General features: G+C 35.7%; 1 protein-coding gene and 1 pseudogene across 1 annotated transcript in view; one reads left to right on the top strand and one right to left on the bottom strand.

Annotated features, from left to right (window-relative positions):
- SP3 (Sp3 transcription factor) overlaps positions 1-26,287 on the top strand; it is a gene marked incomplete at its 5' end in the record, with an annotated part of 49,720 nt that extends 23,433 nt beyond the window's left edge. Inside the window, 3 exons of the mRNA XM_008058066.2 lie at positions 15,127-15,319; positions 21,598-21,794; positions 24,545-26,287. Coding sequence (XP_008056257.2) covers positions 15,127-15,319; positions 21,598-21,794; positions 24,545-24,861 — 707 coding nt within the window. The remainder of the gene's footprint in view (positions 1-15,126; positions 15,320-21,597; positions 21,795-24,544) is intronic.
- LOC103260416 lies at positions 6,335-7,296 on the bottom strand (annotated as a pseudogene).
- Positions 26,288-27,819: the final 1,532 nt, after the last annotated feature.

A 27,819-nucleotide genomic window follows, 5' to 3' on the forward strand; every position in this document is an offset into this window, starting at 1 on the left:
CAGGTTGAGGCCGTGGTGGCCGGCAGCGGCCACTGCACTCCAGTCTGGACGACAGAGTGAGACTCCAACTCAAAAAAACAAAAAAAAGTATTGCCACAGCCACTCCAACCTTTGGTAACCACCACACTGATCGGTCAGCAGCCATCAACATCAAGGCAAGACCCCTCTACCAGCAAAAAGATTACAATTCAGTGAAGGCTCAGATGATCAATAACATTTTTTAGCAATAAAGTATTCTTTTTAAAATTAAGCTGTGCACATTTTTTTAGACATAATGTTGTTATTGCACACTTAATAGATGGAATATAGTGTACACGTAACTTTTTTTTTCTTTTTGAGTTGGAGTCTCACTCTGTTGCCCAGGCTGAAGTGCAGTGGCATGATCATAGCTTTAGGGGAAGAGGTTAGAAAACAAATTATGTTTTAGCTGCTCTTGGTTTCCTTTGACAAGATGCTATAAGAAAGAGATGAACTAGAAAACTATTGGCTAGTTTGCAAATAGAAATGAGAAACAATAGAGTCCAGAAATTTGGGAATTTATAGGGTTAAAAGAAGCAATTGCTTCTTACCTCCAGTCATTGAGAGATGAAGCTGAGAAGGTTCTGAGCAAACACTTAAAACTCATTATTTTGGCAGGGATCCAATCAAGGTTATGATCATCACCTTCATTGTAAAAACTTCTGAATGTATTAATTCAGAGTAAAGGTCTACTTGAGGGGGTAGTATCTTTCAACTGGGTTAGGGAAAAGAGAAGAGAGGTACCTGCTAAAGCCAGGTAAACTCAAGGTACCCACAAGTAAAGAGACATAGACACAGTTTCATGGGGCAAGAAAGCAGAAAAAAACAGTACATCTAAGAGGCATATCTTAGGGGAAAAAAGCTGTGGTTCTAAACATTGGGACTTGGAACTGGCTAGAATTCTGTAGATATGCCTTCTAAGTTTTTCACAGAGTTGTATAGCCAAAGAAACCAAAGGCAATGGACAGAAGTCTGACAAAAGTATAACTGCTTGAGACAATCTGATCTTGCTTCCCACCCCATCCCTCCCTAACCTTCTGCCTACCTGCTGAGAATTCTGTCCATTGGCTTGTACTGGAAGAAGATAACAGACCAGGAAAAACCTCCAAGAGGGCAGAACCTAGAGGTACAGAGAACAGTGGGCTTAGAAACTCCTTCCAAGGTTCAGAGCATTCCCCACCTTGCAGGACAGAGAGCCCTTGCACTGCCTGTTCAGCTGGGTTTATGAATTGCTATGAACCAGTGACTGTTGTGTTCCTCTTTCTCCTTTTGAATAGGAAGTTTTTTAATAATTAATTTTATCTTGTTCTTTCATTGTGTATTGTGTGTTTGCAGGATGATAGATAATTTGTTGTCTTAGTAAATAGGTCTCTGTTAAAAAGGACCTCATTTGGACCTGGTATAGAGGTTGTTTCCATAGTAAGAAACTTCTCTTGTTTGAAGTTTCTCAATCAAGCCATTGAGATTTTGTGATTGGTTGTTACTGTAGCACAACCTTACTAGTCCTGATTGATATGTTAGATTATGATTTTTGTAACAGTAGTTCAATAAATTGTTTGAAGGCCAGGTGTGGTGGCTAATGCTTGTAATCCCAGCATTCTGGGAAGCCAAGGCAGGAGAATTGCTTGAGCACAGAAGTTTAACGCCAGCCTAGGCAACATGACGAGCCCTTGTCTCTACAAAAAATTAAAAATTAGCTGGGCTTGGTGGCAACGTGCCTATAGTCCCAGCTATTTGGGGGACTGAGGCAGAAGGATCACCTGAGCTCAGGGGGTTGAGGCTACAGTCAGCCATGATCATGCTACTGCACTCCAGCCTGGCTGACAGAGTAAGACCCTGGCTCAGAAAAAATGAAGTAAGATGTTTGAATTTAGGGCAAAAAAAAAAAAAAATGTACAGATTCTAACATTGCTAAGAGTCAGCTTTTTGTTTTATATTTTTTGTAGTAGTCGAGATGTTGACAAAGTGTCCTCTTATTATATGGGGAAAGATATTACTTAAGTAGAAAACACAGGAAAAAATAGAACACAGTGAAGCTTGTAGTGTTACAACTAGGAATAACTGTTTAAAGTGATACATACATGTGATTTAGTTAATCATTCAAGTTGATATTTCTAGTGATATCAATCTACGTTAGGATTGTTTACAATCTGCAGAAAGTGTTGTAAATAATCCTTAGAGAAAATAATATACCTTAGCACAAGATTGAGAAAAGAGAATCTTTTTGTTTTGTTACAGTGCAGTTTTTGTTTGTTTCACTCTGTCACCCAGACCGGAGTACAGTGGTGCAGTCTCAGCTGACCACAGCCTCAACCTCAATCTGGGGTCAGGTGATCCTCCCACGTCATCTCTCAAGTAGCAGGGAATACAGGCGTAGGCTACCACATCTGGCTAATTTTTTGCATTTTTTTGTAGAGACGAGATCACGCTATGTTGCCTAGGCTCCTGGACTCAATCAGTCCTCTCCTCAGTTTCCCAAAGCGCTGGGATTATAGGCATGAGCCGCCACTCTTGGCCTAAAGGCAGTATTTTTTTTAACGAAGGGGGAAAGAAACCCCAGGCTGTGATTTTTTTTTTTTTCCCCCTAACTATAGCAGCAATGGCAGAAATGCCAGGTCTGATCCAATGCTAGAACAAAACCCTTTTGTCAAATGAAGTCTGAAGTAGAACTCCAGTATGTAAAACTAATCTTAATGGGGCTTCTCTGACTTAAATGAGTACCCAGTACCCCATTTATGCATCTTCTCTGCTGGCACTTACAGTATCCGTGTGGAAACCATTTGAAAGTCTCCATGCTGGAACAAGTATAGCCACTGAGGTGTCTTCATTTTGGTGGAGATTGGGTTTCTTAGGAGAGTAGCCTCAGGATCCTTTCTTCAGTCCTAGTTTATCTCATGTTTCAATACAGTTTTAAGAATTCTGACTGATTTACAAGCTTAAAACTGACTTGGAAGATGTACATTAGAAGGGATTAGGGTATGATGACCTGGGAGGTAGAGGATGGAGAGAATTGATGTCACCAGAGGTGGGAAGAAGGCAGAAAAGCAAGTAGTCTGAAGAAATAAAAAACTAGAAATTTAGATGTTCTTATTTCAGAGTTCTAGGGTGTATCTAATCATATAAGTTGCTTTTAATAATAAATTGGAGTCATTGACAAAGATTATATAATATTCTGAGCTTTCTGCCAAGGAAAGTAGGTACATGTGTAACTGATTCTGGAGAGATTTTCGTTCATGATATGGTAATCTATAGTTATATGGTAACTACCCTAAATAATTCATGCCTTGAAAGTTATGAATTTTAGAAGTTTTTGATGTATTTTTAAAGTGATGCACAAATAAGCATTGAAATAGTAAATGACATTCTTAAAGTTTAATTCAAAATTTTATAATTAAAATTCTGAAAAGAACCTGAGGTTATTTAGATCTGAGGAAATGAATTTGTACTATGCTATATGCTATTACCATTGTTTTTGAACAAATTATAAAAATAATATATAGTATCTAAAAAGTGTAACTGAACTCTGTTCTGTCATGGCTGTTTTTTAGAATATTTTAAGAGATAACTGAAAGCTATCCAATTTAAAAGAGTTTTCTTGCAACTTGCAGTTATAATGAATTAGTAATAGAATTAATGTGGAAGCCATTTTTGCATTTTTGGTGATTGATGTAAACATATATGGGAACTTGAAAGAAGATAGGTATCTGCCCGGTAGACAGTATGAAAACTGAGACTAGGATTATAATAGGCATACTTGTTAAATACCAAGAGGTAAAGTTTAAAAATTTTATGTACTTTATGACTATTTTTGTATGTTTCCTTCCCTGGTCTTACTAAAGAAGGGGGCTTAAAAAAAAACACAACAGTTGTATTTTGTACTCAAGTACTTAGACTAAGAAGATATTTGCTTATTCTGGTGACATCATGTTTAGAGGATTAGGTGACTGGGATATGGGAAGAGGTGGACTACATTAGGATTCAGTATCTATGATAGTCATAGTTTGTTTTGAATTAGGATCAATATTATATCTCCCAGTTTGAATACTTAACCTTATCATAACACATGGCTTCAGATGATCATCATTAGTTCCTAAAAATTCAATCTACTCTTGGAATGAATATTTGGTACTCTTAGGTTGAATAGCGAGTTGTGAATTATAGCTGCTTGCAGATCACTCTCCTGCTGTTTCTTAGATAGCAGTTAGGAATTTTGAGAACTATCATTTTTTAAATACTATTTTAACCTGGGAGAACAACTGTTAAAAAAAAAAAGTAGTGTTTTTCTATCTGAAGGAGAGAAAAAGACTAGTCTCTAAGACTTATGGAGGAGTCTTAGGAAAAAAAGTACTGGGTACAGTGATAACTTAGTGATAACTTATGTTGCTGTATATCCTTCATAGTTATTTTAGACTTATCTGTGACATTGAAGATTTTATCTATGTGGGTCCTAAAATAAGAAGTCCTCTATGGGAGTGGGAAGCAACAGGGAAGATTTTTGCCAGATTATTTTTAATTGTGGTAAAAAATACCTAGCATTAAATTTATCGTCTTAACCGTTTTTAAGTATACAAGTCAACAGTGTTAAGTATATTCACATTGTCGTGCAACAAATCTCTAGAATGTTTCAACTTGCAAAACTGAAACTCTCTACCTGTTAAATACAAATTCCCTCTTTCCTTTTCCCCAGTTCTTGGTAACTACCTTTTTTCTTTCTGTTTTTGTGGTTTTGACTACTTTAGATACTTCATATTCATGGAATCTACAACATTTGTTCTTTTGTGACTGGTTTATTTCACTTGGCATAATGTCCTTGAGGTTCATGTGTGTTGTAGCATGTAACAGGATTTGCTTTGTTAAGGTTGCATAATAATCCATTGTTTAAGGGGGAACACCAAAAAAGTAGAATTATCTTTTGGAGAGCAGACCTCTTGTAGTACACTCGGCATTTGTTCCTCTGTATCAAATGGTCAACCAAAGTTTTTATCTGGAAGTTTTAAGAAAATTGCATCATGATTTGCTGAAGAAATGACCCGATTTGTGGCAAAACAGGTGACTTAGGTAACTGGTTCTTCCACCATGACAATGTACCTGCCCACAACTCGCTGAATGTTCAGCAATTTTTGACCAGAAATGGCATGATCCCCATGCTCCACCCACCCTATTCACCCGTTCTTTTCCTGACCAACTTTGTTTGGTTTCCCTGATGAAAAAAAAAAATCATCAAAGGGAAATGTTTTACCATTTTGGAAGAGATGAAACAAAAAATGGTAGAAGCACTAAAAGGCACCAACATTGACAAGTTCAAAAACTGCTGTGAGCAATGGAAAAAGTGTCTTGATGAGTATATTGCATCAAACGGAGAGTATGTTGAAGGTAACTGAAGTTTAAATATGTAAGAATAAAAATGAAATTTTTAATACATAAATTTCATCCCTCCCAGTATGTATATACTCAGTTTTTTTACTCTTCTAGATTTTAAAACATTGTTTACAACTAAAGTTGCATATATTATATTTACATGTAGGGGAAGCTGATGATGTAAAGCTGCTACTCCTGTGAACTGGCCCTGGTAGGAAACTGATCTTTAGCAATAGCTGCAAAATGGTTTTGCACAAATTTTTGTCTTGGATCCTGTACCCCCTTCCATTTTCAACTGTGTGACTTCTGGCAAACCTTCCTACATATCTTCTTTTGTTTTCTCATCTAGAAAGTAGAGCAAGGAACAATACTAACCTCAGAGTAGCTAGGAGCATGAAATGAGTTAATATAAAATGCTTACAGCAGTGCCCAACAAGTAGTAAATCTTATGTGTTGGCTATAATTGTCACCACTACCACCACCACCATCGTCTATCGTCGTCGTCACCTGCAAGATAGATAGAGCACTTTCCCCTCAATAGAGGCTTATCTGGTACTTTAGATATAATAAAGTGAAGCTAAAATTTCATTATTCACAGTTTATTCATTGCAGGTCACATAGTCTTTTTCTCACATATGTGTTTAAGACTATAAAATGAGATCTGTGAGGCATTTTAGAAAATCAGTCATTTCTAGTTATTTTTTTTTTAACAATCACATAAGGAAGCATTTATTTGAGGTTTAACATGGAATCATACAAATAAAAATATATATAAACACAACTCCACACTGAGTCATAACACAGATAGCAAAGGACAAAGTAAAAACAAAGAAAACTAGTTGGCAGCTATATACAGTTGAACACAGCTGTGTCTTGTACACTAGAAAGTCCTTTACAAAATACATCTCAGATCAACAGAAGACCAATCTTCAGTGTTGTTCTGCAAGATGGGTTACTTTTAAAACATCTCCTCCTGCGGCCTCCAAAGTCCACCCCCTGGAGATGCCTTGCCCTAAGTGCTCTGTTGGCCACTGTAGTCTGCATATCCCCGTCCATATTCATAGTTCCCATAGTTATACCCCGTATAATCATATCCACCATAGCCACTATAGTTTTGATCACCACCATAGGCACTGTTGTAATTTCCATATTCTTGATCATAATAGTTATTAAATCCTTGTTTTGACCGTGACGAAGGCTGTGCCCCCTCTCCCCACCTTGGCCGCTGGCAGCCTCCCTTCTCCCTCCTTTCTGCTGCTCTTGTAGACCTCTTTGGGTTGTGCAACTCATCTTACACTTCCCAGAACCAATTTGATAGTATCTGCTCTCTAACAGTTTTTTAACCAGTTCTTCATCTGTGTATGTGATAAAACAAAATCCTCTTCTTTAGTTTGTTTTTGTATCCATGGGAAGTTCGATGTTTTCATTCTCTCCAAAGGCTCCAAAATATTCTTTGATTTGTTCTTCAGATGTATCTGGGCTCCGTCTGCCCACAAAAAACCTTTTTAGGGGGCTCTTTCTCTTCTAAAGCTTTGGCCCTTTTGGGATCTGTCAGTTTGCCATCCGGTATGTGTTCTTCAGTTCTAAAACCTTGTCAGCACTAGAGGCATCTTTGAAAAGCACTAATCCAAATCCTCTTGATCGCCCAGGGACGCAGTCTGTTTTAATGGTGCCATCTACAACTTACCGAAATCGAGACAAGTACTCAGATCCTTCTTGCTGGTATCTCAGCTCAAGCTGCCAATAAACATTTAACCGTTATCCTGCTGGTTCTTTCACGTGGATCTTGGATCCCTCTGTGAACTCCTCTGTGTTGCCGTACTCGTTCATGTCCTCCATGGCGGCGGGAAGGGTGCGGGGCGCAGTGTGGGTTGTGGCTGCTGCAAAACATTGTATGGAGCTGGATTTAAACTGGCGGCAGAAGAGCTTCAGTTGTGCTTATATGTATGTGTATGTATCCTATAAAGACTTGTATTTAGTCTTGCTTTACTAGGAAGAATAATCTTATTAATGTATAATTTCCAAATGGGTAGAACATCTTTGAAGATGATTTGGAAAACTACTAAAAATGGAAGATTAATAAAAAATTAATTTTCTTTGGGGAAAAATGAGCAGTCATAGAAGAGTTAATGATTCACGTCTAAAGAGATAGGATTGGGGGAAGAGATAGCTTAATATTAAAGCAGAGATCATACATATGATATATATAAGATACCTATATCCATATCTATCACTCTATTTACCTGCTACTAAAGTATAAACTTCTTTAGATTAGGCTAGTGAAGTAATATTTTTAGGAACCCATATCTGTAGTTTAGCACTACCTCCTTAAAATAAAGTTTGAAAAAAAAAAAGGCTTGGTAGCTCTGCAATGTCCATAGGAATTTGAATAGTTATGAAAATCTAATTAAAATAATACATTAGGTCTTGTAGATTATCCTGTGATTCTGTTTGGGTGATTTTTATGGCAGGTGAAGCTGATAAAAGGGAAAGCATAAATAAACTTTAGAATCAAATGAAGTAATCTCATCAGCTTAAAAAAGTTAAAGACAGAATATGAAAGACTTTGATAAGAACAAAATCCTAATGATACACTATTGATAAAGAAGAATGTCTCATTTTGTTGACTGCATTGTAATTCATATTTAACTAGTGTTAGCTTTTTAAATTAAATATGCGTGTTTCATGTTTCAGACTTGATAAATCAGTTAAGCACTTATCTTAAATATTCTATTAGCTCTATTGATAAATAATTGTCATTTAATTTTGGGAAGAGGTATTTAGGATTTTATTCTGGTAACATTTTTAATAGTAGTCTAGGCATACCCTGAGTGATTAATGCTTTACTAATAAAGAAAATTAGTCGTATCCCTGTAACTATATCATGTGTGCCTCTCTGTGTGTGTTTATGTGTATGTATTTCTTTTTTTTTTTGAGTTGGAGTCTCACTCTGTCGCCCAGACTGGAGTGCAGTGGCCGCTCCCGGCCACCGCAGCCTCGACCTGCTGGGCTCCGGCGATCCTTCTGCCTCAACCTTCCGAGTAGCCGGAATTACAGGTGTGCGCTATTACGCCTGGCTAATTTTTTGATTTATTGTAGAGATGAGGTCTCGCCTGCCCAGGCGGGTCTTGAACCTGCAGGCTCAGGCAATCCACTCACCTCAGCCTCCCAAAGGCGCGGGATTACAGGCTGAGCCACCGAGCCCGGCATGTATTTCAACATTAAAATTTTCTGTTCCCTCTCTTTAACTTTTGTCAGGTGTGCAGCAATTTTTTCATATATGCATATATATATTTGTGTGTGTGTGTAAATAAAAATAAATACACACAGACACATATCCCATTCACTAACTTGTTTTGTTGCTAGACCTTGAAAATAACCATAATCATGGGTCAAAGATACTGTCAGTACTATACCAGGCCAAATGAATAGTAAACTTAAATATTTTGAGGTAGAGAATAGACATAATAAGAAACAATGCTGTTAGTTTATAAAGTTTTTTTTTTTTTTTTTTTAGTATTTTTTTATAGAGACAAAGTTTTGCTATGTTGCCCAGGCTGGTCTTGAACTCCTGGCCTCAAGCATTCCTCTTGTCTTGGCCTTTCAAAGTGTTGGGATTACAGATGTGAGCCACTGTGTGTGTGTGTGTGTGTATGTGTGTGTGAGAGAGTGTGTGTGTGTGTGTGTGTGTGTGTGTGCGCGTGCGCACGCACGTGTGTGTCGGAGGTCGGAGTCTTACTCTGTCACCTAGGCTAGAGGGCAGTGGCACAACATAGCTTACTGCAGCCTCAACCTTTCGGATTCAGGAGATCCTTCAGCCTTAGCTTTCCTAGTAACTGGAACTCCAGGCGCACACCACCACTGCTGGCTAATTTTTTGATGTTTTCGTAGAGATGAGATCTTGCTATGTTGCCTAGGCTGGTCTTGACCTCCTGGGCTCAAGCAGTCTTCTCACCTCAGCCCCTCTAAGTACTAAGATTACAGGCATGAGCCGCCTTACCCAGCCTACCAAGCTTTAAAATGTGTTATGCAGATAGTCTTGAATTTCTGTTTCATTGCTTAAATTTTTTGCACTTAAACTTGTTTTTCACAGAAATAGCTCTTGTCAAGATCACCAGTAATTATCACAGTGTTACATTCTAGGATCATTTTTTAGTGTCCATTTTACTTGACTTTTCAAGCATTTGGTATAGTTGATTATATTCTTCTTGATTTGGCTTCTGAATACCAGTTTTATCTAACTGGTCACTCTCAGTCCCCTTTGCTGGTTTTTTTTAATCTCCTCTACTCATTAATTTTGCAGTGCCCCAGGGTTTCCTTCTGTCTACGCTATATTCCAGATGGCTCTTCATACCAACTATATATATGCTGATATTGGCAGGCCAGACTGATCAACATCTTCATTTTGATTTTTAATAGGCATTTCAAGACTTTCAGATCCTAAAATAGGCCCCCCCTGAGTGCACCCCCCCTCCCCAGTCTTTTCTACCTCCAGTCTACCCTATCTCAGTTAACAGCAGCTCCATCTTTCTAGTTGTTCAGGACAAAAGCCTTGGAAGTGTCTTTAACGTCTTTATGTTCTTACAGCACACATAATAACCTGTTATCAATTTGTTAGCAAATGTCTTTGACTTTGTCTTCAGAATATTTTCTGTCTGACCAATTCTGCCACCTCCTTATCACTGCCTCGTTTTAGGCCACTATTATCTTTTACTTTTAATAATTACAGAAGCCTCCTAATTGTCTCCCTGCTTTTGCCCTTTCCTCATAAGTCTCTTTAATACAGTATCCATAGCGATCCTGGATTTATTTTAATAAAATGCAATTCAAATTAGAGTACCCCTCCTAATCTCTGAGTGGCTTCCCTAACAGAATAAAATGTGAAGTCCCTGTAATGGCCTGCAGGATAGTACATAATGGTCTAGAACATCATATATGACCCTGTTTCCCCCACCCCCACCCCCATTTCCACATCTGTGATGTGATCTTATCACTTATAGTTCTTCATTCACATTTATTCCACTTAAGCCACAGAGACCTCCTTGCTTTTCCCTAAACAACACACTAAGCATATGTAACATCCAGCCTACTTTTCTTTCTGCTTGGGACTCTCCCCAAGTCCCTCCTTGCTCTTTTGCCTTCTTCAGGGTCAAATGTCATCATATTGGCAAAGCTTTCACTGACCACGCTATTTAAAGTAGCATCTACTTCCTTATCTTTCTTTTCCCTTATAACTCTTAACTATCACCTTAACTACCACTGTTGTGTATTTACTTGTTTATTTGTTCTGTTTTCTCCCAACTAAAAGGTAAACTCGATAAAGGGATGAACCTAACTCAGTTGCTAACGACTTTGTGCTTAGAACCTAGAACAGTGACTGGTACATCGTAGCCACTCACATATTTGTTGAGTGAGTAAAATTATATTCTAAGCTTAAAATTATGGACTTAATTTGTGGGGCATACTCATTTTAAGTTTTTTTGTTTGTTTTTTTAGTTTATATAAACATTGAGCAAGGGCTAGTCAGGTATATGGGAACAAGAGGTGAAGCCACCGCAAAAGAAGTTGATTGTCTTTAACAATTCCTGGCCGGACACAGTGGTTCATACCTGTAATCCCAGCACTCTGGGGGGCCGAGGTAGGCATATTGCTTGAGCTTAGGAATTCAAGACCAGCCTAGACAACATAGTAAGGCCTCATTTCTGCCAAAATAAAACACAGAAAAATTATCCAGGTCCAGAGGTGTGAGCCTGTAGTCCCAGCTACTTGGGAGGCTGAGGCGGAAGGATCGCCTGAGCCCAAGAGATCACAGCTACAGTGAGCCATGATCGCACAACTGCACTCCAGCCTAGGTGACAGAGTGAGAATAACTAGTCACTGTGCAGGACAGTAATACAGCACAGTCAAAAAGAAAAAGAAGTTTTCCTGTCATCCACATCCACACTAAGACTTAAGCAAGATGGAAACTTGACTGCCTAGTGCTGAAGACTTATTGTTAAGGTGTCTGCACTAAATTGGTATGAATTCGGCAAAGAATTATTCAGTGTTTACTAGATTAATTGGTTTTATGATTAGGGTTAGAAAATATACCCAGATGTGTATGTGTAAATGCAGTGATTGAAAATTGGTTGCAAGACATTTTGGGCAATTTTTTGTCTTTGGTGAGCACTTTGTGGTTCTGTCTAGGTTATTTGATTTATCTTTTAAAAATATCTTCTCTTTGTATATTATTTGCACATAGGAAGAGCATAGAAATGTAGAGCACAAAGTTTTTCCAAGTAGATTATTACCTGTAATGGAAGTTTCTTCTTAAGGACATTTCATCTGTTTAGTCAGATTGTATTTTCTGAGAACTTTTGAGTGAAGTATTTATAATCTAAAGGGATACATGAGCAAATTAATATAGTTAATTCTATCATACGCATTTGGTAAAGGAGATGACTTTCAGCTAGTCCTAAAGGATAATTAGATGAAGAACAAAAGAACTAGAGAAGAGTCTAGGCAAGAGAATTGATATATGCAGGCTTGTGACATTGGGAGAGGATGTGTGTTCTGATAATGATAAGAATTTCATTGTTTTAATATTGAAGTTGGAGGAGCAGGATGGGGTCAGATTGAGTTGAGAGTGTTCTTGAATGCCAAGTAAATGAATTTAGGCTTCATCGTGTAGAAAATAGATTATTAGCATAAGTGTTGAATCAGGAAAGTAATGCAATTAGATTTTTTTTTTTTTAATTTTAAGAGATGATGTCACTCTGTGTTGCCCAGATTGGAGTGTAGTGTCATGGTTATAACTCACTGCAGCCTCAAATTCCTGGGCTCAAGTGATCCTCCCACCTCAGCCTCCCGATTAGCTGGAGATTACAGGCATGAACCACTGCGTCTGGACAGATTTTTGCTCAGGAAAAAAATTAGGAAACTTTGTAGAAGATGATTGTAGAAAGAGAGAGATGAGAGACCAGGAATGGACTGACAGGACTCATCTGTAATTGATAGATCAGTTAGGTTGATTGTAACTAAGGGGAGGGGTATACAAGGAGAACGTTGATGGATGGACAAGATGTGTTTGATTTAGACCTCTTAAGTTCTATGTGTCTGTGGTCTATCCAGATACAATAAGAAAGAAAATTAAGTAGTAAGTAAAGTTGCATGTTGTAAGTTATAAGTAAAGAATGTTTATGACACATTCTTTAAACGTGTTTTGTAGGATCTAGTCAGATAAAATTAGCAATAGGGAAGAATGAGAATGTTATCATCCATTCAGTCAAGTTGCATTTTTTGTTCTCCGTGTTGTCTTTAAGTTTTTCTTCTTATAGTTTCAAGAACTCTTCATGTACTCTTTTTCCCTACTGTCTTATCACAAATAAGTACTTATAAATTGTAAAATGAGCAGTTTTTCCATCTGATAAATTCTTCATGTTTTAGACTTAAAATTTATCCAGCTCATTGTATATGTGATATCCATATGCTATCTTTTATTCATCTTCTAAAAGCTAGTATTGTGCAATATTTGTGCAATGTTTTGACATAATGATGCAGGTGGGTACTTGATTATAAAGGAACAGAGGTTAAGATTCATTTATATTATTTATCTGGAAAGATCTTATATATATCTGATTCTTCACTGAGAATATGGAAGCCACAGATTGTATCTCCTTCAGTTTCTTCTTTATTTCCAACTATCACATCAAATTTACTTTGCATCTGGGCCTAGTAAAGTTGGTGATCATAGTAGATGATTATGAATATTTATTATGTAAATGAATGTACCCACATTTTTTTCTTCCCTCAATGTAAGAGAAGAGAAGGTAGCTGTGTTCCATCAGCTAAACCTGTAAGTTCTTTGAATTATCATCTCCTGACAACCTTCTGACTGTAGGAATTTCACTCCCATGTTTTCAACCTCCCCCTCTGAGGTAGTTCTTTCTCAGAAGCATTTAAACAGTATTTCCTATCTTTCAAAACAAAGTACTCCTGCTCCTTTTCCTTTGTGTTCTCTTTAGCCTCTACTGTTGTGCTTCTCTCTGTCTCAACCAGACTTATTGAAAAAGTTGTCTGTATTTGTTATTAATATGTTCTCATTTCTTGCTCACTTTTTTTTTTGGAGTCTGTATCTCAATCTGTTGCACAGATTGGAGTGTAGTGGCATGATCACAGCTCACCACAGCTTCAATCAACCTCCTGGACTCAGATGATCCTTCTGCCTCAGCCTCCTGAGTAACTGGGACTACAGGTGTGCCACCACACCTGGCTAATTTTTAAATTTTTTTTGTAGAGACAAGGTCTTGCCATGGTGCCAAGCAAGTCTCTAATTCCTAGGCTCGAGCAATCCTCCCACCTTGGCTTTCTAAAGTGATGGGATTATGGGCATGAGCCACCACACCGGGCCTCTCGCTCAATTTTTAAAGTCAGTTTTTTAAAAATTTATCTACAGCATTTGATGTTCACTTTTTCTCTTTCTTGAAACATATCCCTTCCTTTTCTTTTTTGATAGCACATTTTCCTGGCTGCTCTTTTCATATTTCTTAAATATTTGTGTTCTTCATAGGCCACCTTCTTTACTCCTCATTGTCCATGAGTGAAGCAACCTTTGTTTTTCTTTTTTTCCTGTTCCTTTTTTTAAAAAAATTTTTTAAGGAGATATGATCTTCCCTTTGTTGCCCAGGCTGGAGTGCAGGAACTGCCTTGGCCTCCTGAGTAGCTAGGATTATAGGTATGTGCTACCACTCCCAGCCCTAACCTAGTTCTTTGAATGGACTCCTCACTGTGTATATACTGGTAACTCCAAACTATATATCTCTAACACACACCTCTCTTTCTGAGTTTCAGCCCTGTAGGTCCAGTTTTCTTTTTACATGTATGTCTCACAAACAGTTCAAACTTAGTGACCTTCAGCCTCGAACTTGTTAACTGCTCTAGTCTACCTGGACCTTCTCTATTACTTCCTGTCTGAATGAATGGCACTACTAATAAAGTCTAATAAAGTAAACTAGTTTTCATCTGTTTGAGGCAATTTTCTTGATTGTTAGTTATACATTCTAGTTTTCATTAGTGTAAATTTAGGAGTCATTAAGTACATTTGATTTTTTTTTTTTTTGTCACTGACTCAAAACTCAAACGTTTGATTTTTTTAAAGGCTGTTTTTGCTCTGAGTATCAGTATTATAGAACTAAAATAATTAAGATTTTTAGTTTACGTACATTAAAATAAACATTTTCAAAAATCTGTGGTTTACCAAAGATGGTTACAGTGTTTGTTCTAAATCATTGTAACAATTGACTTCAAAGCTTTGTTCTATAATAGTTTTCAGTGAATTCTACCTTCATTTGCATTCATTGTAGTACTTACAGATAGGCATAATGGATGCAAGTTGTCAAATAAAGGCATTATAATATATTTGAGTCTGAATCGATCACTGGATTTTATTGACTGAACAATTATAATTGAAGTTCAGATTGCTTTCAGAATATGTCTCAGCTTGTTGTTCAAAAGAGACCTACTTACTGAATTTTTTTAAAAGTAAGCTTTCATGCTGGCTTTATTTTCTCTTTTGGTTTAACTCTCTGATATTTAGAATAAAATAGATTGTTTTGAAAGGCATAAGCCACAATGAAGAGAAGTGATTATGTTTCACAAACAGATAGTTTTAAACTTCTACATGATATTCACTTTGCCTTAGAGAGAGTCAAATCTTATGCTATGTTTTGGGTCAGTGGGCTGCTTCTCATCCGTATTTGTTTTTGTCTTTAGATATTAGGATCAAGGAAGAAGAACCTGATCCTGAAGAGTGGCAGCTCAGTGGTGATTCTACATTGAATACCAATGATCTAACACACTTAAGAGTACAAGTGGTAGATGAAGAAGGGGACCAACAACATCAAGAAGGAAAGAGACTTCGGAGGGTGGCTTGCACCTGTCCCAACTGTAAAGAAGGTGGTGGGAGGTATGTATACATGAAACTTTTTTTTTAAAGAATGCTACTATCGTCATTCTACTTTTTGAAATACTGCATGGCATGTCATTTAATTATGAGAAATTAGTCATTACATGATCATTTGGGGTGTGTGTATGAGTGTGGCAGGAATTAGAGAGCAAAATATATGAAATAGAATTTTCAGATCTAAATGCCCTTTAAACTGAAATTATTTAGTCTGCCTTTTTTTAAACAGTGTAATAGATGCCATTTAATAGGTCCATGTCAGAAATTAGCCTGTTTGCGAATCAGCATGGGATTTGCCTAAAAACAGATAAAATGTTGATTCTTAGGTTGAGAATAACAGTTATGTTAGAAGTAAGTTATGATGTTCAGAAATAGTTGATAAGCATATTTCCATTTTCAGAAATGAAGCCTTAATACTTAATAGATGGAATTTTTTTAAACTGTGGGATTGTAGTATTTTAATTCAGTGTTTTTAAAAATAAACATTAAGACAGAATAACATGACTGGAATAAACACAAAATGATTGGTAATTATATTAAATGTGAATGAGTAAGCTTAACCATTAAGAGATTGAGACTCAGATCATAATTTAAATAACAAAAAGAAACCAACAACAGCAAAACCCCAAAACAAGATCTAGCCTGATGTTGATTATAAGGAACACCACAAGTAATTGGCATAGGAATGTTGAGGATGAGGGATGGTAAAAAATTTATTAGGCAAATGCTAACAAGAAAACTTGGATAGCAATATTAGGCAAGGTAAGGTTAAAGTGAAAGGCTTCAAATGGATGGATAGGGATATATTTTTGTTAATAACTTGGAAGTTTCCACCAAGGAGACTTAATAGTAATTGCACTTTTTGGTGCAGCATTGAAATATATAGAGTAAAAACTAATAGAACTCTAAAGCGATACTCACCAAATCCCCAGTGTTAACACACATCTCTTAGAAATGTACTGTTTAAGTTGACAAAATATGCTGTTAGCATAGTTAACAAACTTAATCTAATAGAGCTTTTCTATCTGCCTTTGAGTTGGTCACATTAGTGAAATTTGCACATTAGTCAGCCCTTTGTGATAATGATAAAGGCTGTCTAGGCGTGGTGGCTCACACTCGTAATCCCAACACTTTGGGAGGCTGAGGCAGGAGGACTGCTTGAGCTCAGGAGTTCGATATCAGCCTAGCCAATATAGTGAGCCCCTGTCGCTACCAAAAATTTAAAAATTAGCCAGATGTGATGGTGTGTACCTTTAGTCCCGGCTACTTGGGAGGCTGAGGTGGGAGGATTGCTTGAGCCCAGGAGTTTGGGGCTGTGGTGAACCATGATTGTGCCACTGCATCCAGCCTGGGCAACAGAGTGAAACCCCAACTCAAAAATAATAATAATGGCTAGTTACTGCTAACATTGAGAGCTTACTGTATCCAAGCAGCCTTATAAGTGAGATTAAATGGTTCTTAACAACAGAGATTTGAACCTGCTTTCTTACTCCAGAGACTTTAACCATTAAACTGCATTGCTTCCCAAAGGGGATCTGCTTCTGTATCTGATCCTTAAGTATTTATTGTAATTATTCCATTGTTTAAATTTTTATTTGTTCTTTGACATGTTTTGGTCAACTAAAACAAGTGTGGAATTCTGGCTAGGCAATAACATGTCTGAAACCTACTCTCATTTTAGAGGAGCTTTTAAATAAATTATTCATGAAAGTCAGATCTAATTGGAAGACAAGGCCTGGCCTATGTTTCACTTATACATTACTTTAAAATGAATATGTCTAATTTGTATTAATTGGTCAAACATGATGGCTCATGCCTGTAATCATGGTACTTTGGGAGGCCAAGTCTGGGGGATTGCTTGAACTCAGGAGTTCAAAACCAGCCCGGGCAACATAGCAAGACCTTGTCTTTATAAAAAATAAAAATCAATAAGTTGAATGTGGTGGCATGCACGTGTAGTTTCACCTACTTGGGGACTGAGGTAGAAGGATCGTCTGAGCCCAGAAGGTCAAGGCTACGGCAAGTGTTGGTCATGCCGTTGCACTCCAGTCTGGGGACAGAGTGAGACCCAACTAAAAAAAAATGTTTATTAAACTAACACGTGCCCATAAAAATACAGAAATATAGAAAGAGTATTTAAAAACACTAAAATCCTACCCCACCTCACTATAAGCATAGTAGCATTTTTTATATATCCTTCCAGATGTTACATGTATTTTAAAGTATAGTCATTGTATTCTCACTGTTTTACCTGTTTGTTCTTGTTTTGAGAATTTTTGTGACCATATTCCAAGTCTATATAGTTTGCATCATTTTTAATGGCTGTATAGTATCCTATTGTATGGATGTATACTAATTTAACATCTTTGGTTGGAAGTTTATTATTGTCATAATTCTTACATATATGTCTTTGCACATTGTCTGATTATTTTATTAATGTATTAGTTGGCAGAAGTGAAATTGCTGGGTCAAAGGGAATTGTCTGCTAGAAAGGCTAGTTTCTACTCTCACCACCAGTGTGTGAGTATCCGGTTTCCCACACCCTTGCCAACAATGGAGTTTATCATTTCTGAAAACTTTTTGAAGTCTGACAGATGAAAAAGAATACCTTGTTATTGTTTTATTTAGTGTATTTTTAGATTATTTGGTGAAATTGAACATTTTTTGGTATGTTATTTTACCATTTTAAATTTTCTTTTGTGAATTGTTTGTCTTTTCTGAATCTGATAATTTCTGTAACTGTCATGTACAAATATTTTTTCCCATTTTTATATTGCCTTTAACATTATCAGTGACTTGCAGAATGCATTATTGCTATACAAGTGAAGAAAGAGTTCCATCACTTATAGCTAGCAATTTTTTTTTTTTTTTAGTTGGAGTCTCACTCCATTGCCCAGGCTGGAGTGCAGTGGCACACTCATGGCCACCCCAGCATTGACCTACTGGGTTCAGGCGATCCTTCCGCCTCAACCTCCCAAGTAGCCGGAACTACAGGTGCACGCTACCATGCCTAGCTAATTTTTTGATTTATTGTAGAGATGAGGTCTTGCCAAGTTGCCCAGGCTGTTCTTGAACCTGTAGGCTCAGGCAGTCCTCTCACATCAGCCTCCCAAAGTGCTGGGATTATAGGCTGGAGCCACTGTGCCCAGCGCTAGCAAATTTTTTTCAGCACAAAAATTTTAAGTTGATCGATCTTTATTTAAAGATTCGTCGTTAATATGTTATTTAAAGTTTTCCCTATCTCGAGGATTATAAAAAGTTCACTTATATTTTTTCTAGAATCTTTGTGACTTCACTTTTGAAATAGCTTGCTTATTCTAAGCAATGCAAATTTAAGTTCTTAAGAAAATATATTGTTTTTTAGAGCTTATTGAATATAATTCTAGTTGTACATGCATGATAAGTACACTTGTATAAGTGGCAATTGTTGCATCTAATTAGTTAGAAGCATAGAATATATATTTAATACAGAATATTCCAAAGTGTTCTACAAAGGTGATAATAAATGGTACTTAAAATTTTTAAAGAATATTGGCCTTTTTTCCCCAATGATTTTCTTAAAAAAAGAATATGGGCAAGGTGGCATTTTTATAGAACTAATTTCATTCATCTTTTGAGAACCATACATTTCATTTATTTGTTTCCTTTTTGAGTAAGGTGTAAACTGTAATTAAATATTTAAAAATTATATTAGCCAATATCATTTAGCCAATATTTATTGAGTAGAACCAGCCTTCAGAGACTTTTTAGTGAAATAATAATTATAATAAAGTAAAATACGTTATAGTTGCATAGGTTATATATGGATTAGGCATCAATATGTATTTTTAAAATTATTTTGCACTATCTCTCATGTCTGCACTTCAGTTTATGTCCTATTTCTCTCTCTCCAAATCAAAGAGACTGGATTTACTTAAATTTTCTTAATTCCTTTCCCCACAATTTACCTTTGTTTAGCTTGTCATTTTCTTGGCATTATTAAAAAATTATTGGAAACAAGTTTTAGTTACTAAAGAATAGAAACTTAAAATTGCTAGTTTTTCCAGGTTATATAACAGATATTAGTGGTGTGATTATGTTAATCAAGAAGACGACTTATGACTAAATATTTTCTTACCTGAAGTTTGTTGAGAAATTCACTTGTTTTCTCCCTTCATATAACATGTCAAAATCCGTATGTAGCACATCTGTGTCTTACCTTGAATCACATTTTTTAAAAATTAGAAACTTGGGCCCAGGTATTGAGCTTTTCCTTTAAATTATATGTTTGTGTGCAACTCTTTCCCTATATTTTCCTTTCTCAAATGCTGACGCCATTTTCAAACTATGAGCATTTCTCTTGTTGCCTTATAATTCAATTGGAAAATATCTTCCCTAGAGTCTTGCTTTTTTGAGAACCCAGATTTGTTGCTGATAACTTGTCAGTAGTCCTGTGCTTTGTTAGTGCTCCTAAACTAAATTGGTTGTTTGTGAAATAGCACTTTTGAGTTTGTGAAAGTGCATGGATTCACCTGAGTTGTAGTAGGATTAGAGGAGAGGCGTGAAGTCATGATTACACAAGTGAACCGAATTGGGTTCTCTGAAATTGCTATGGTGAACATGATTTGTAAAGTTGGTTTATACACAAGTAGCCACAGAATTGTACACCAATTGCTGTTTTTCTTAGGGCTATTTGAGAATAAAATACATTTTAAAAACTAAATTAAATAGAAACAATATTGACTTTGGTTAATAAGACTTTGTCTTTGCAAGTGAACTAGAAAAACCTGTTTCACTCAACTCAGCTCTTTGAAGAGAGTTATAGAAGTTGGAAATTGGGGGTGGACTGGAGCAGAAACTAGAATTGTGTTAGATTATGACATCCTTGCCCTTGAGACAACAGCATGACTCCTCCTTGTCTTTACTTATGCTATTCCTCTGCCTGGAATGCCTTCCCTCCTTTCTATCTAAATCCTACCCACCTCCTCCACGAAGCCTTCTCTAACTACTGGAGCCCACATTGATGTCTCCCTGTTCAGAACACCTATGGCATCTAACAGCCAGCACTGCACCGTTTAGCACTGTTTGTCCTATGGCAATTTCACATGCTACTGAGTGTGAGTACATTAAAATATAAATGTGGGGAAATATGCATTTTTCCAGTAAAATTTGAAAAGTGATAGGTCATATTGTATACAGAACAATATCAGGCTATAGAAGATTTACAGGTGACACCTAGACTGTGAGATTGGGGGAGGTGGGAAACTGAGGAGGGGATTTTATGTGCTTTTTTAAATCTCAGAGAAACATTGCAAAGTTTATACAGTTGTTTTGTCTGAAGTGTCATGATTTTTAAAAACTAATTTATTTTTGTTCAATAACTAGCTTAATTTTCTTGTTTTTAAAAGCTTGAGAAGTAACATTTTCTATAGTGTTTAATACTATTTGCATATCACTTCTGGAATCAAAAAGTTTCCTTCTAACTTAGGCTAAGATTCTTCTGTTCACTCATCTAATTACATATCTTCCAAACCCTGTTCTTGGTATCAAGTACTGAAATGTAATAAATGTCAAATTTTGTTGATGCGAAAAAAACTGTCTTTTATTATATTTCTTGTGTATAATTTTGGGTATTGTTTGCAGGGTTAATATGAAGAGATTTTTAAATGTAAAGAAAGTTTGATTTGTATTTATTTCATCTAATGTAAGGACATTAAGATCATAGCTTTAGCTAGATTTTAGGAAAACTTTCCAAGTTAGTGTATATTCAGAATGTGGCCACACAAATATATGAATAAATAGCTTAAATCATGTTAAAGTCTGTGTAAGCTGTCTGTCTACCTTTTAATTATACCTGCGATCACATTATACATTCATTCTTTGATTTAAACATGTTTTTAAATTATCTGACATTGTGACTTGAATAAAGACCATTTAGTTTTCCATACAATTTACTTAATCGGATTGGGCTTATGCACAGAATTTGTGAATGGTTCTGACAGAATAATAAATTGCTTTATTGTACATTCTCTATGTATGAAATATCCTTTTAATTACGTAATTGTTGAGCATATTTACATCTGGAAAGCAATCATGTTAATTTTGGAGTAAAATTAATATTTAAAATGTATATGCTTAAATACATAAATTTTCAGTTAAATTTATTTTTTAACTGGTTTTGGTTTCTGAATGACTTCATAGTGATAATATCTTCTATTTGGAACTCAACATAGGATAATATAAGTGATAGTGTCCATTTGAATGTTTTCATATAAGGATATATTATTCTGTGTGTTTTTTAGAGGTACCAATCTTGGAAAAAAGAAGCAACACATTTGTCATATACCAGGATGTGGTAAAGTGTATGGGAAGACCTCACATCTGAGAGCACATCTGCGTTGGCATTCTGGAGAGCGCCCTTTTGTTTGTAACTGGATGTTCTGTGGTAAAAGATTTACTCGAAGTGATGAATTACAGAGGCACAGAAGAACACATACAGGTTACTAATATTTGCTTCTAACAGACAAAAGTGAATTATAGGGCTATATAACTACCTTGAAATTTTGTGTAGCATTTCTTAATGAACTTAATGAATCTTTAAATACAACAGATTACATCAAATTTTTACCTTTAGTGACACCAATGTAAAAACACAATTCCAGAGCACAATTCAGTATAGTTTATCTTCTAAAATAAAATTTTGTTTTATATAAACTTTGATTAACTTTTATTGACATTATTGAATGTTTTAAGCTATATTATGCTATTATTTAGTCTGTTAAGATTTTAAATTAGTTGTTTGCTTTAACTCTTGATCTATCTTATTATTTTTCCCCCTTTACACTGTAACAAAGAATAATCCCTTCTGATAAATTTGGGTATTTCTCATTTTCTATTGTTTTAGTCTTTCACTGAGGAATAACCAAGGCATTATTGGTGTCAACACTCTCATTATATTGTTTTTTACATAGTGTTGTATGGTTGTTATATAAAGTGGACCTAGGACTGAACCAGATGAAAACCTAACTAAATTAACTTGAAGATAATTTTCTCATGGGACCATATAAATGGTCAGTGTCCATCAGTCTATGCTCAACACTGGAGAGTCAAAAAATAATGTATTTACAACCCCTAGAGAGCTCGGAAGAAGCATGATGAAATGGAGAACAACATGGATTTTGAAGTTATCTGGATTCCAATCCAAGTTCCCTATTGGTTCAAACAAATAAGCTGTCCTCTGACATTGCTTCACATCTCCCACTTTGGTTTTCAGTATTGTTTGAAAGAACTTGTGAAGTATCTAGTAGTATGCAGATACTCTGCTGGTTTTAGTTCCTGTCTCTTTCCTAGGGTAGGAAGACAGATGAGATCAATCTGTATGAAACTACAACAAACAGTTAAGAAAGTAGATAGTAAAAGATTTTGTGTTAGACTCCATGCTATTGAAAGTGCTCAGAGACAGAAATAATTGTTACTTGGGATGGTAAGGCACGGGATAGTAGACATTAAGGTGGCCCTATAACAGAATTTTCCTCAGTGGGAATTATATGCAGTTTATTAAAAGAATGATGTAAAAGGAAGAAAAAAGTTCTTTGCTCAAATAGCGGGAAATACTGAGTTAAAGAGGGTACAAGAACCGTCAACACTGCACCTCTCAGGACCTTTAAGTGCCAGGTGAAAATCATCTATATGTAGGGGATGTAATGTATGTGGCATTTCCCAGCCTTGTGTGATCATTGTGTCATTTGCTGTGGAGTATCTCTCAGGACTGTTGTTCCAAGAGAAACTGGGAAATACTTTTCTCGAAAAATGGTGGTATGTTAATAGAAGTGGTGAGAGACCATTTTGTGATGGTTTTAAATGAGGATGAGATCTTACATAACACATTTCTGTTAAGTAGGATTGAGGACTGTTATAGAGGTTCTTGTAAATTAGGCAGTGCAGCATCTAAACTCTTACCTGCAAGTTACCCTTGCGTGCCCGTATCACTTAGTACAGTGGTGAAGTTATCTAATGTAAAATAAAATTTAGTACTTAAGGGTGATGTGTCTGGCATTGATTTGTTGGAATGGAGAGGGTGAGAGTATGATTTCATTGTAATATAGTTTAGGCATGAGGTCTTGTTAAGGACCTACCTAGAGTAGAGGTGTTGGAACAAGAGATATAGGGTAAGACTTTTGAAGAAAAGTTACCGAAATATTTACTATTATTGATTTTTTTTCTAAATTTCTTTTTAGATTGGCCTTTTGTTTTCTTTTCCAGTAGTAATCCTCTTGCATAGTAGATCATCAACATAATGGAAGTTCAGTCTGTCTTTTGTATTTAAAAGCATTTTATTTGTGCTGAAAATAAATGTAGTCATCAGGGTTTTAACAACTTTAGCTTCTTGACTCTTTCAACTAAAATCAAGTCAGCTGGCAATCTTCATTATTCTTGGGATTACTCAGTCTTATTGGATCTCAAGCTTATTGTGTCTTTGCTTTAATCTGAAGTATTCTGTTGATACTTTAATTTATATTCAAGAGTTGAAGGTTTAGTGTCATGAACATGACATGTAAATAATATTTTAATTATAGCTTAAAAATAATGTACTTTAAGACTTTAAAGAAGTGTGTTATAGCTTTATTTTGTAGCTGGTATCTTCTAATAGATCTTTTAAACAAACTCTTAGCATAGTTGAGGTATTTGAATATCTGTCTGTCATATAATACATATTTGAAGATTGCTTTTCTTTTCTTTTTTTTTTTTTTGAGTTGGAGTCTCACTCTGTCGCCCAGACTGGAGTGCAGTGGCCGCTCCCGGCCACGGCAGCCTCGACCTGCTGGGCTCCGGTGATCCTTCCGCCTCAGCCTTCCGAGTAGCCGGAATTACAGGCATGCGCTACGACGCCCGGCTGATTTTTTGATTTATTGTAGAGATGAGGTTTCGCTGCCTAGGCGGGTCTTGAACGCGCGGGCTCAGGCAATCCACTCACCTCAGCCTCCCAAAGGCGCGGGATTACAGGCTGAGCCACCGAGCCCGACAAAGATTGCTTTTCATCATAAAGTAAAGGTGACAGATTTATTTTCAGGAGAAATACTCTATAAGAGAAAATTTGTAGGGACAACTCATGAAGCTAATGCCGTTTTAGCAGACCTCCGTTGCCCATTCCCAGCCATCAGTGTTGGCTCACTGTCTGTTTTGGGGGGAGGTGATTGTCTATTAAAACTGAATTTTAAAAATGAAGTAACCTAATTTTTTTCTTAACAGGTGAGAAGAAATTTGTTTGTCCAGAATGTTCAAAACGCTTTATGAGAAGTGACCACCTTGCCAAACATATTAAAACACATCAGAATAAAAAAGGTATTCACTCTAGCAGTACAGTGCTGGCATCTGTGGAAGCTGCGCGAGATGATACTTTGATTACTGCAGGAGGAACAACACTTATCCTTGCAAATATTCAACAAGGTTCTGTTTCAGGGATAGGAACTGTTAATACTTCCGCCACCAGCAATCAAGATATCCTTACCAACACTGAAATACCTTTACAGCTTGTCACAGTTTCTGGAAATGAGACAATGGAGTAAATATTACACAAATACTTATTCATTGTGGTTATTTTTATACAGTAGTGAGAAGAATATTGTTCCTAAGTTCTTAGATATCTTTTTATTGATGTGCAAAAATTTTTGGATTGACAGTAACTTGGTTATACATGACACTGAAATGCCTTACTTTGTATGATATTCCATAGTATATTAAAAATGGTAAAATTGCATGGGTTTTGTAGGTACTTTTGGAATCTAGAAGAAATGAAATTTTACCAAGTTATATAAAGAGAAAATTGAATTTAACAATGCGAATGGTAGTCTAACCAAATGCATCAATCCTGTGTGGTTTAGTGTAAAAATGAGAACATGTTGGTATTTATCTATTGTAAGATAAAAAAAGTTGGTGGGTGAAAGAAATCATGTTATGATAAAAAAAAATTTTGTAATTTTCTTGATGACTGGAATTTTTATTATGCATAACTGACAAATCAAGTTTCCAAGCAAATGTTACATAGTGTAGGCTTTACTTAGCTTATCAATTTGTCATTTTGAAGCTAATTATTTTAATTAGGTTAACTATGTACAATATTTTAAGCATTACTCTTGTAAGATTTTGAAAACTACATTTTAACATGGAACTCTAGGGATAGTCACCTTTTAAATCCTGTTGAAAAGCCATGTTTAAGATTTAATTTGCCAAAATAATGTCTTGTTAATATTCTTTCAATAATGAAGTTGGGCAATATAACCAATGTTTAAAAAAGTTTAAAATGTATAGGTTGAGGCATTTGGGTGGTAAGAAAATGTTACAGTGAATTATCCCTTTTCTTGAATATTGGAGGACCAAAAAAAAAAATAATAATAATAAGGTGTATTGCGTCTTAGCAGTGATTTTTATTCAATCTTGTTTCCAAAAACCATATGTCTGCCAGGGCCTTAAAAGCCATCGTGTAAATTACCAGTAAAATATAACATATGCAAACATAACAAAATCACTTCCATAGTGACAATACTCCAACCATATGGATATTAGTCATAGAAAAACTAGAGGTTTTATGATATTTTTTTAAGTCTTTTTTTTTTGTCTAGGTAGTCAGTCTGCACTTAAATATCAATCATTTTCCTTTTTTGCTTCTTCCCTTAAAATTTATATGTATCCAGTACATTTAATTGAGAAACGTATGTTTTTTATTATGCTGTATTTTCTTTTTATTTTTTAATTATTGTTTATATTTTCAATTAAAAATGTACAAATAAAGTTACATTGCTGGTCTTGTAAGAGCTATACAATTTTCCTAAATGTATACCTATAACTGCAGCAGTTCACCTATTTCAAAAATTTGGAATTCTGTTCATTTGTTATTCTTAAGACCACCTCAAATTTAAAGGCTACCTTATTGTACGTTTAAAGTGTATTATAACAGTGTGGTAGTTAATAAAACACTATTTTTTTTTCTTTTGAGTTTGTTGTATTCCTATGCATTTAAAGTATTACAGTGGTATGGGATAAGAATCTGGTTTATTTTTCTTCAACTTAACCGTTTATTTTTAGATTCTTGATATTAGATACTGAAACATAATCAGGTATATTTATTTTAAAAGAGATGTTATAGGCCGGACGCAGTGGCTCAGACTGTAATCTTAGCACTTTGAGAGGCCGAGGTGAGAGGATTGCGTGAGCCCCGGGGTTCGAGAACAGCCCCAACAACTTGGCGAGATCTCATCTCTACAATAAATATTAGCTGGGCATGGTAGCACGCATCTGTAGTTCCGACTACTCGGAAGGCTGAGGCTGAAGGTTCACCGGAGCCCAGCAGGTCAACACTGGGGTGGCTGTGAGCATGCCACTGCACTTCAGCCTTGGTGACCGGAGTGAGACTTCAACTCAAAAAAAAAAAAAAAAAGATGTATAGAGACACTGGAAGTTTACTAAGTTTTTACCTAAGAATAAGCTGATTAAATACAACTTTTGAAAAAAGTCTGTTAACCCTTAGCCTACATTGATTAATGTCAATTTTATCAGAACCATATTGCAAACCTTTTTTTTTGTTTGTTTCTTTCCCCTTTTTAAAGCGATGCAGAGTATTTTGATTTATCAAAAACCTGAATTTACATAAAGACTTCTGGAAGGACAGGTACAAGCTCTGGTAACCCTGGCAGGAGTTATTCAGAAGGTTATGTTTTGAATTTGTGTGTATGTGATCATGATTAAAGTCAGGGTAGGAAGAAGGGAAAAAATAGAATATTAATACATGATTGTATTTTAGATCTTTTAAAGCAAAAATGAAATTCCATGTGTATAGAGTTGGGGGTAAAGATTTTCATTGTGTATTTCCCAGGGCCAATCTGACACTGTTAGTAATGTTCTTGAATGTACCAGCCAACTCTAGACACATACATAAACATGGACAAAGTTTTTCTAAATGTGAAACTTAAACTTGTGATATGAAATAAGTTACTTGGAATGAAAGAAACAAATCAGTGGAATTTACAATCATTTTGAAGTTACAAGGATTAGAATTTGAATCTTCAAACTACTATAGATAATTTTTAGAATTTTTTAATTCAAATTGTGTGAGGATTGAGGAGGTTGCTTTCTTCAGCAAAATGCCCATTAAACCAAGAGGTAAAACCATTTTAGAGTGATGCAGAGAGGATTTTTTTAAAAAAGTAATATTGAATTTTTATAGTACGGTTATAGAGCATGTTTGATCCAGGAGTTTCCAAGCATATTTAATCAGTTCTTAGAAAAATGAATGCAATGAAGAAAGTAAGCAGTCTAGAAAATTATTTAAATAATTTTTTAGATTTCTGAGTGCCCATTAGGAATATATTAGTGAACACTAGATCGTTTACCAAAGTTAACATTTAACTTCAGAGTAGGCGGTTTTAAATATTTACATTTTTATATTTAAAAATGTTGAATATACTTTGGGAACTTAATATTTGGTGATTTGCTCTGAAGTCTCATTTTTTCCTAGTTATAGACGCTAT

This window comes from Carlito syrichta, unplaced genomic scaffold (genome assembly GCF_000164805.1).
Source record: "Carlito syrichta isolate Samal-C Ts95f unplaced genomic scaffold, Tarsius_syrichta-2.0.1 Scaffold303197, whole genome shotgun sequence".
In the NCBI taxonomy this organism is placed as follows: Eukaryota; Metazoa; Chordata; class Mammalia; order Primates; family Tarsiidae; genus Carlito; species Carlito syrichta.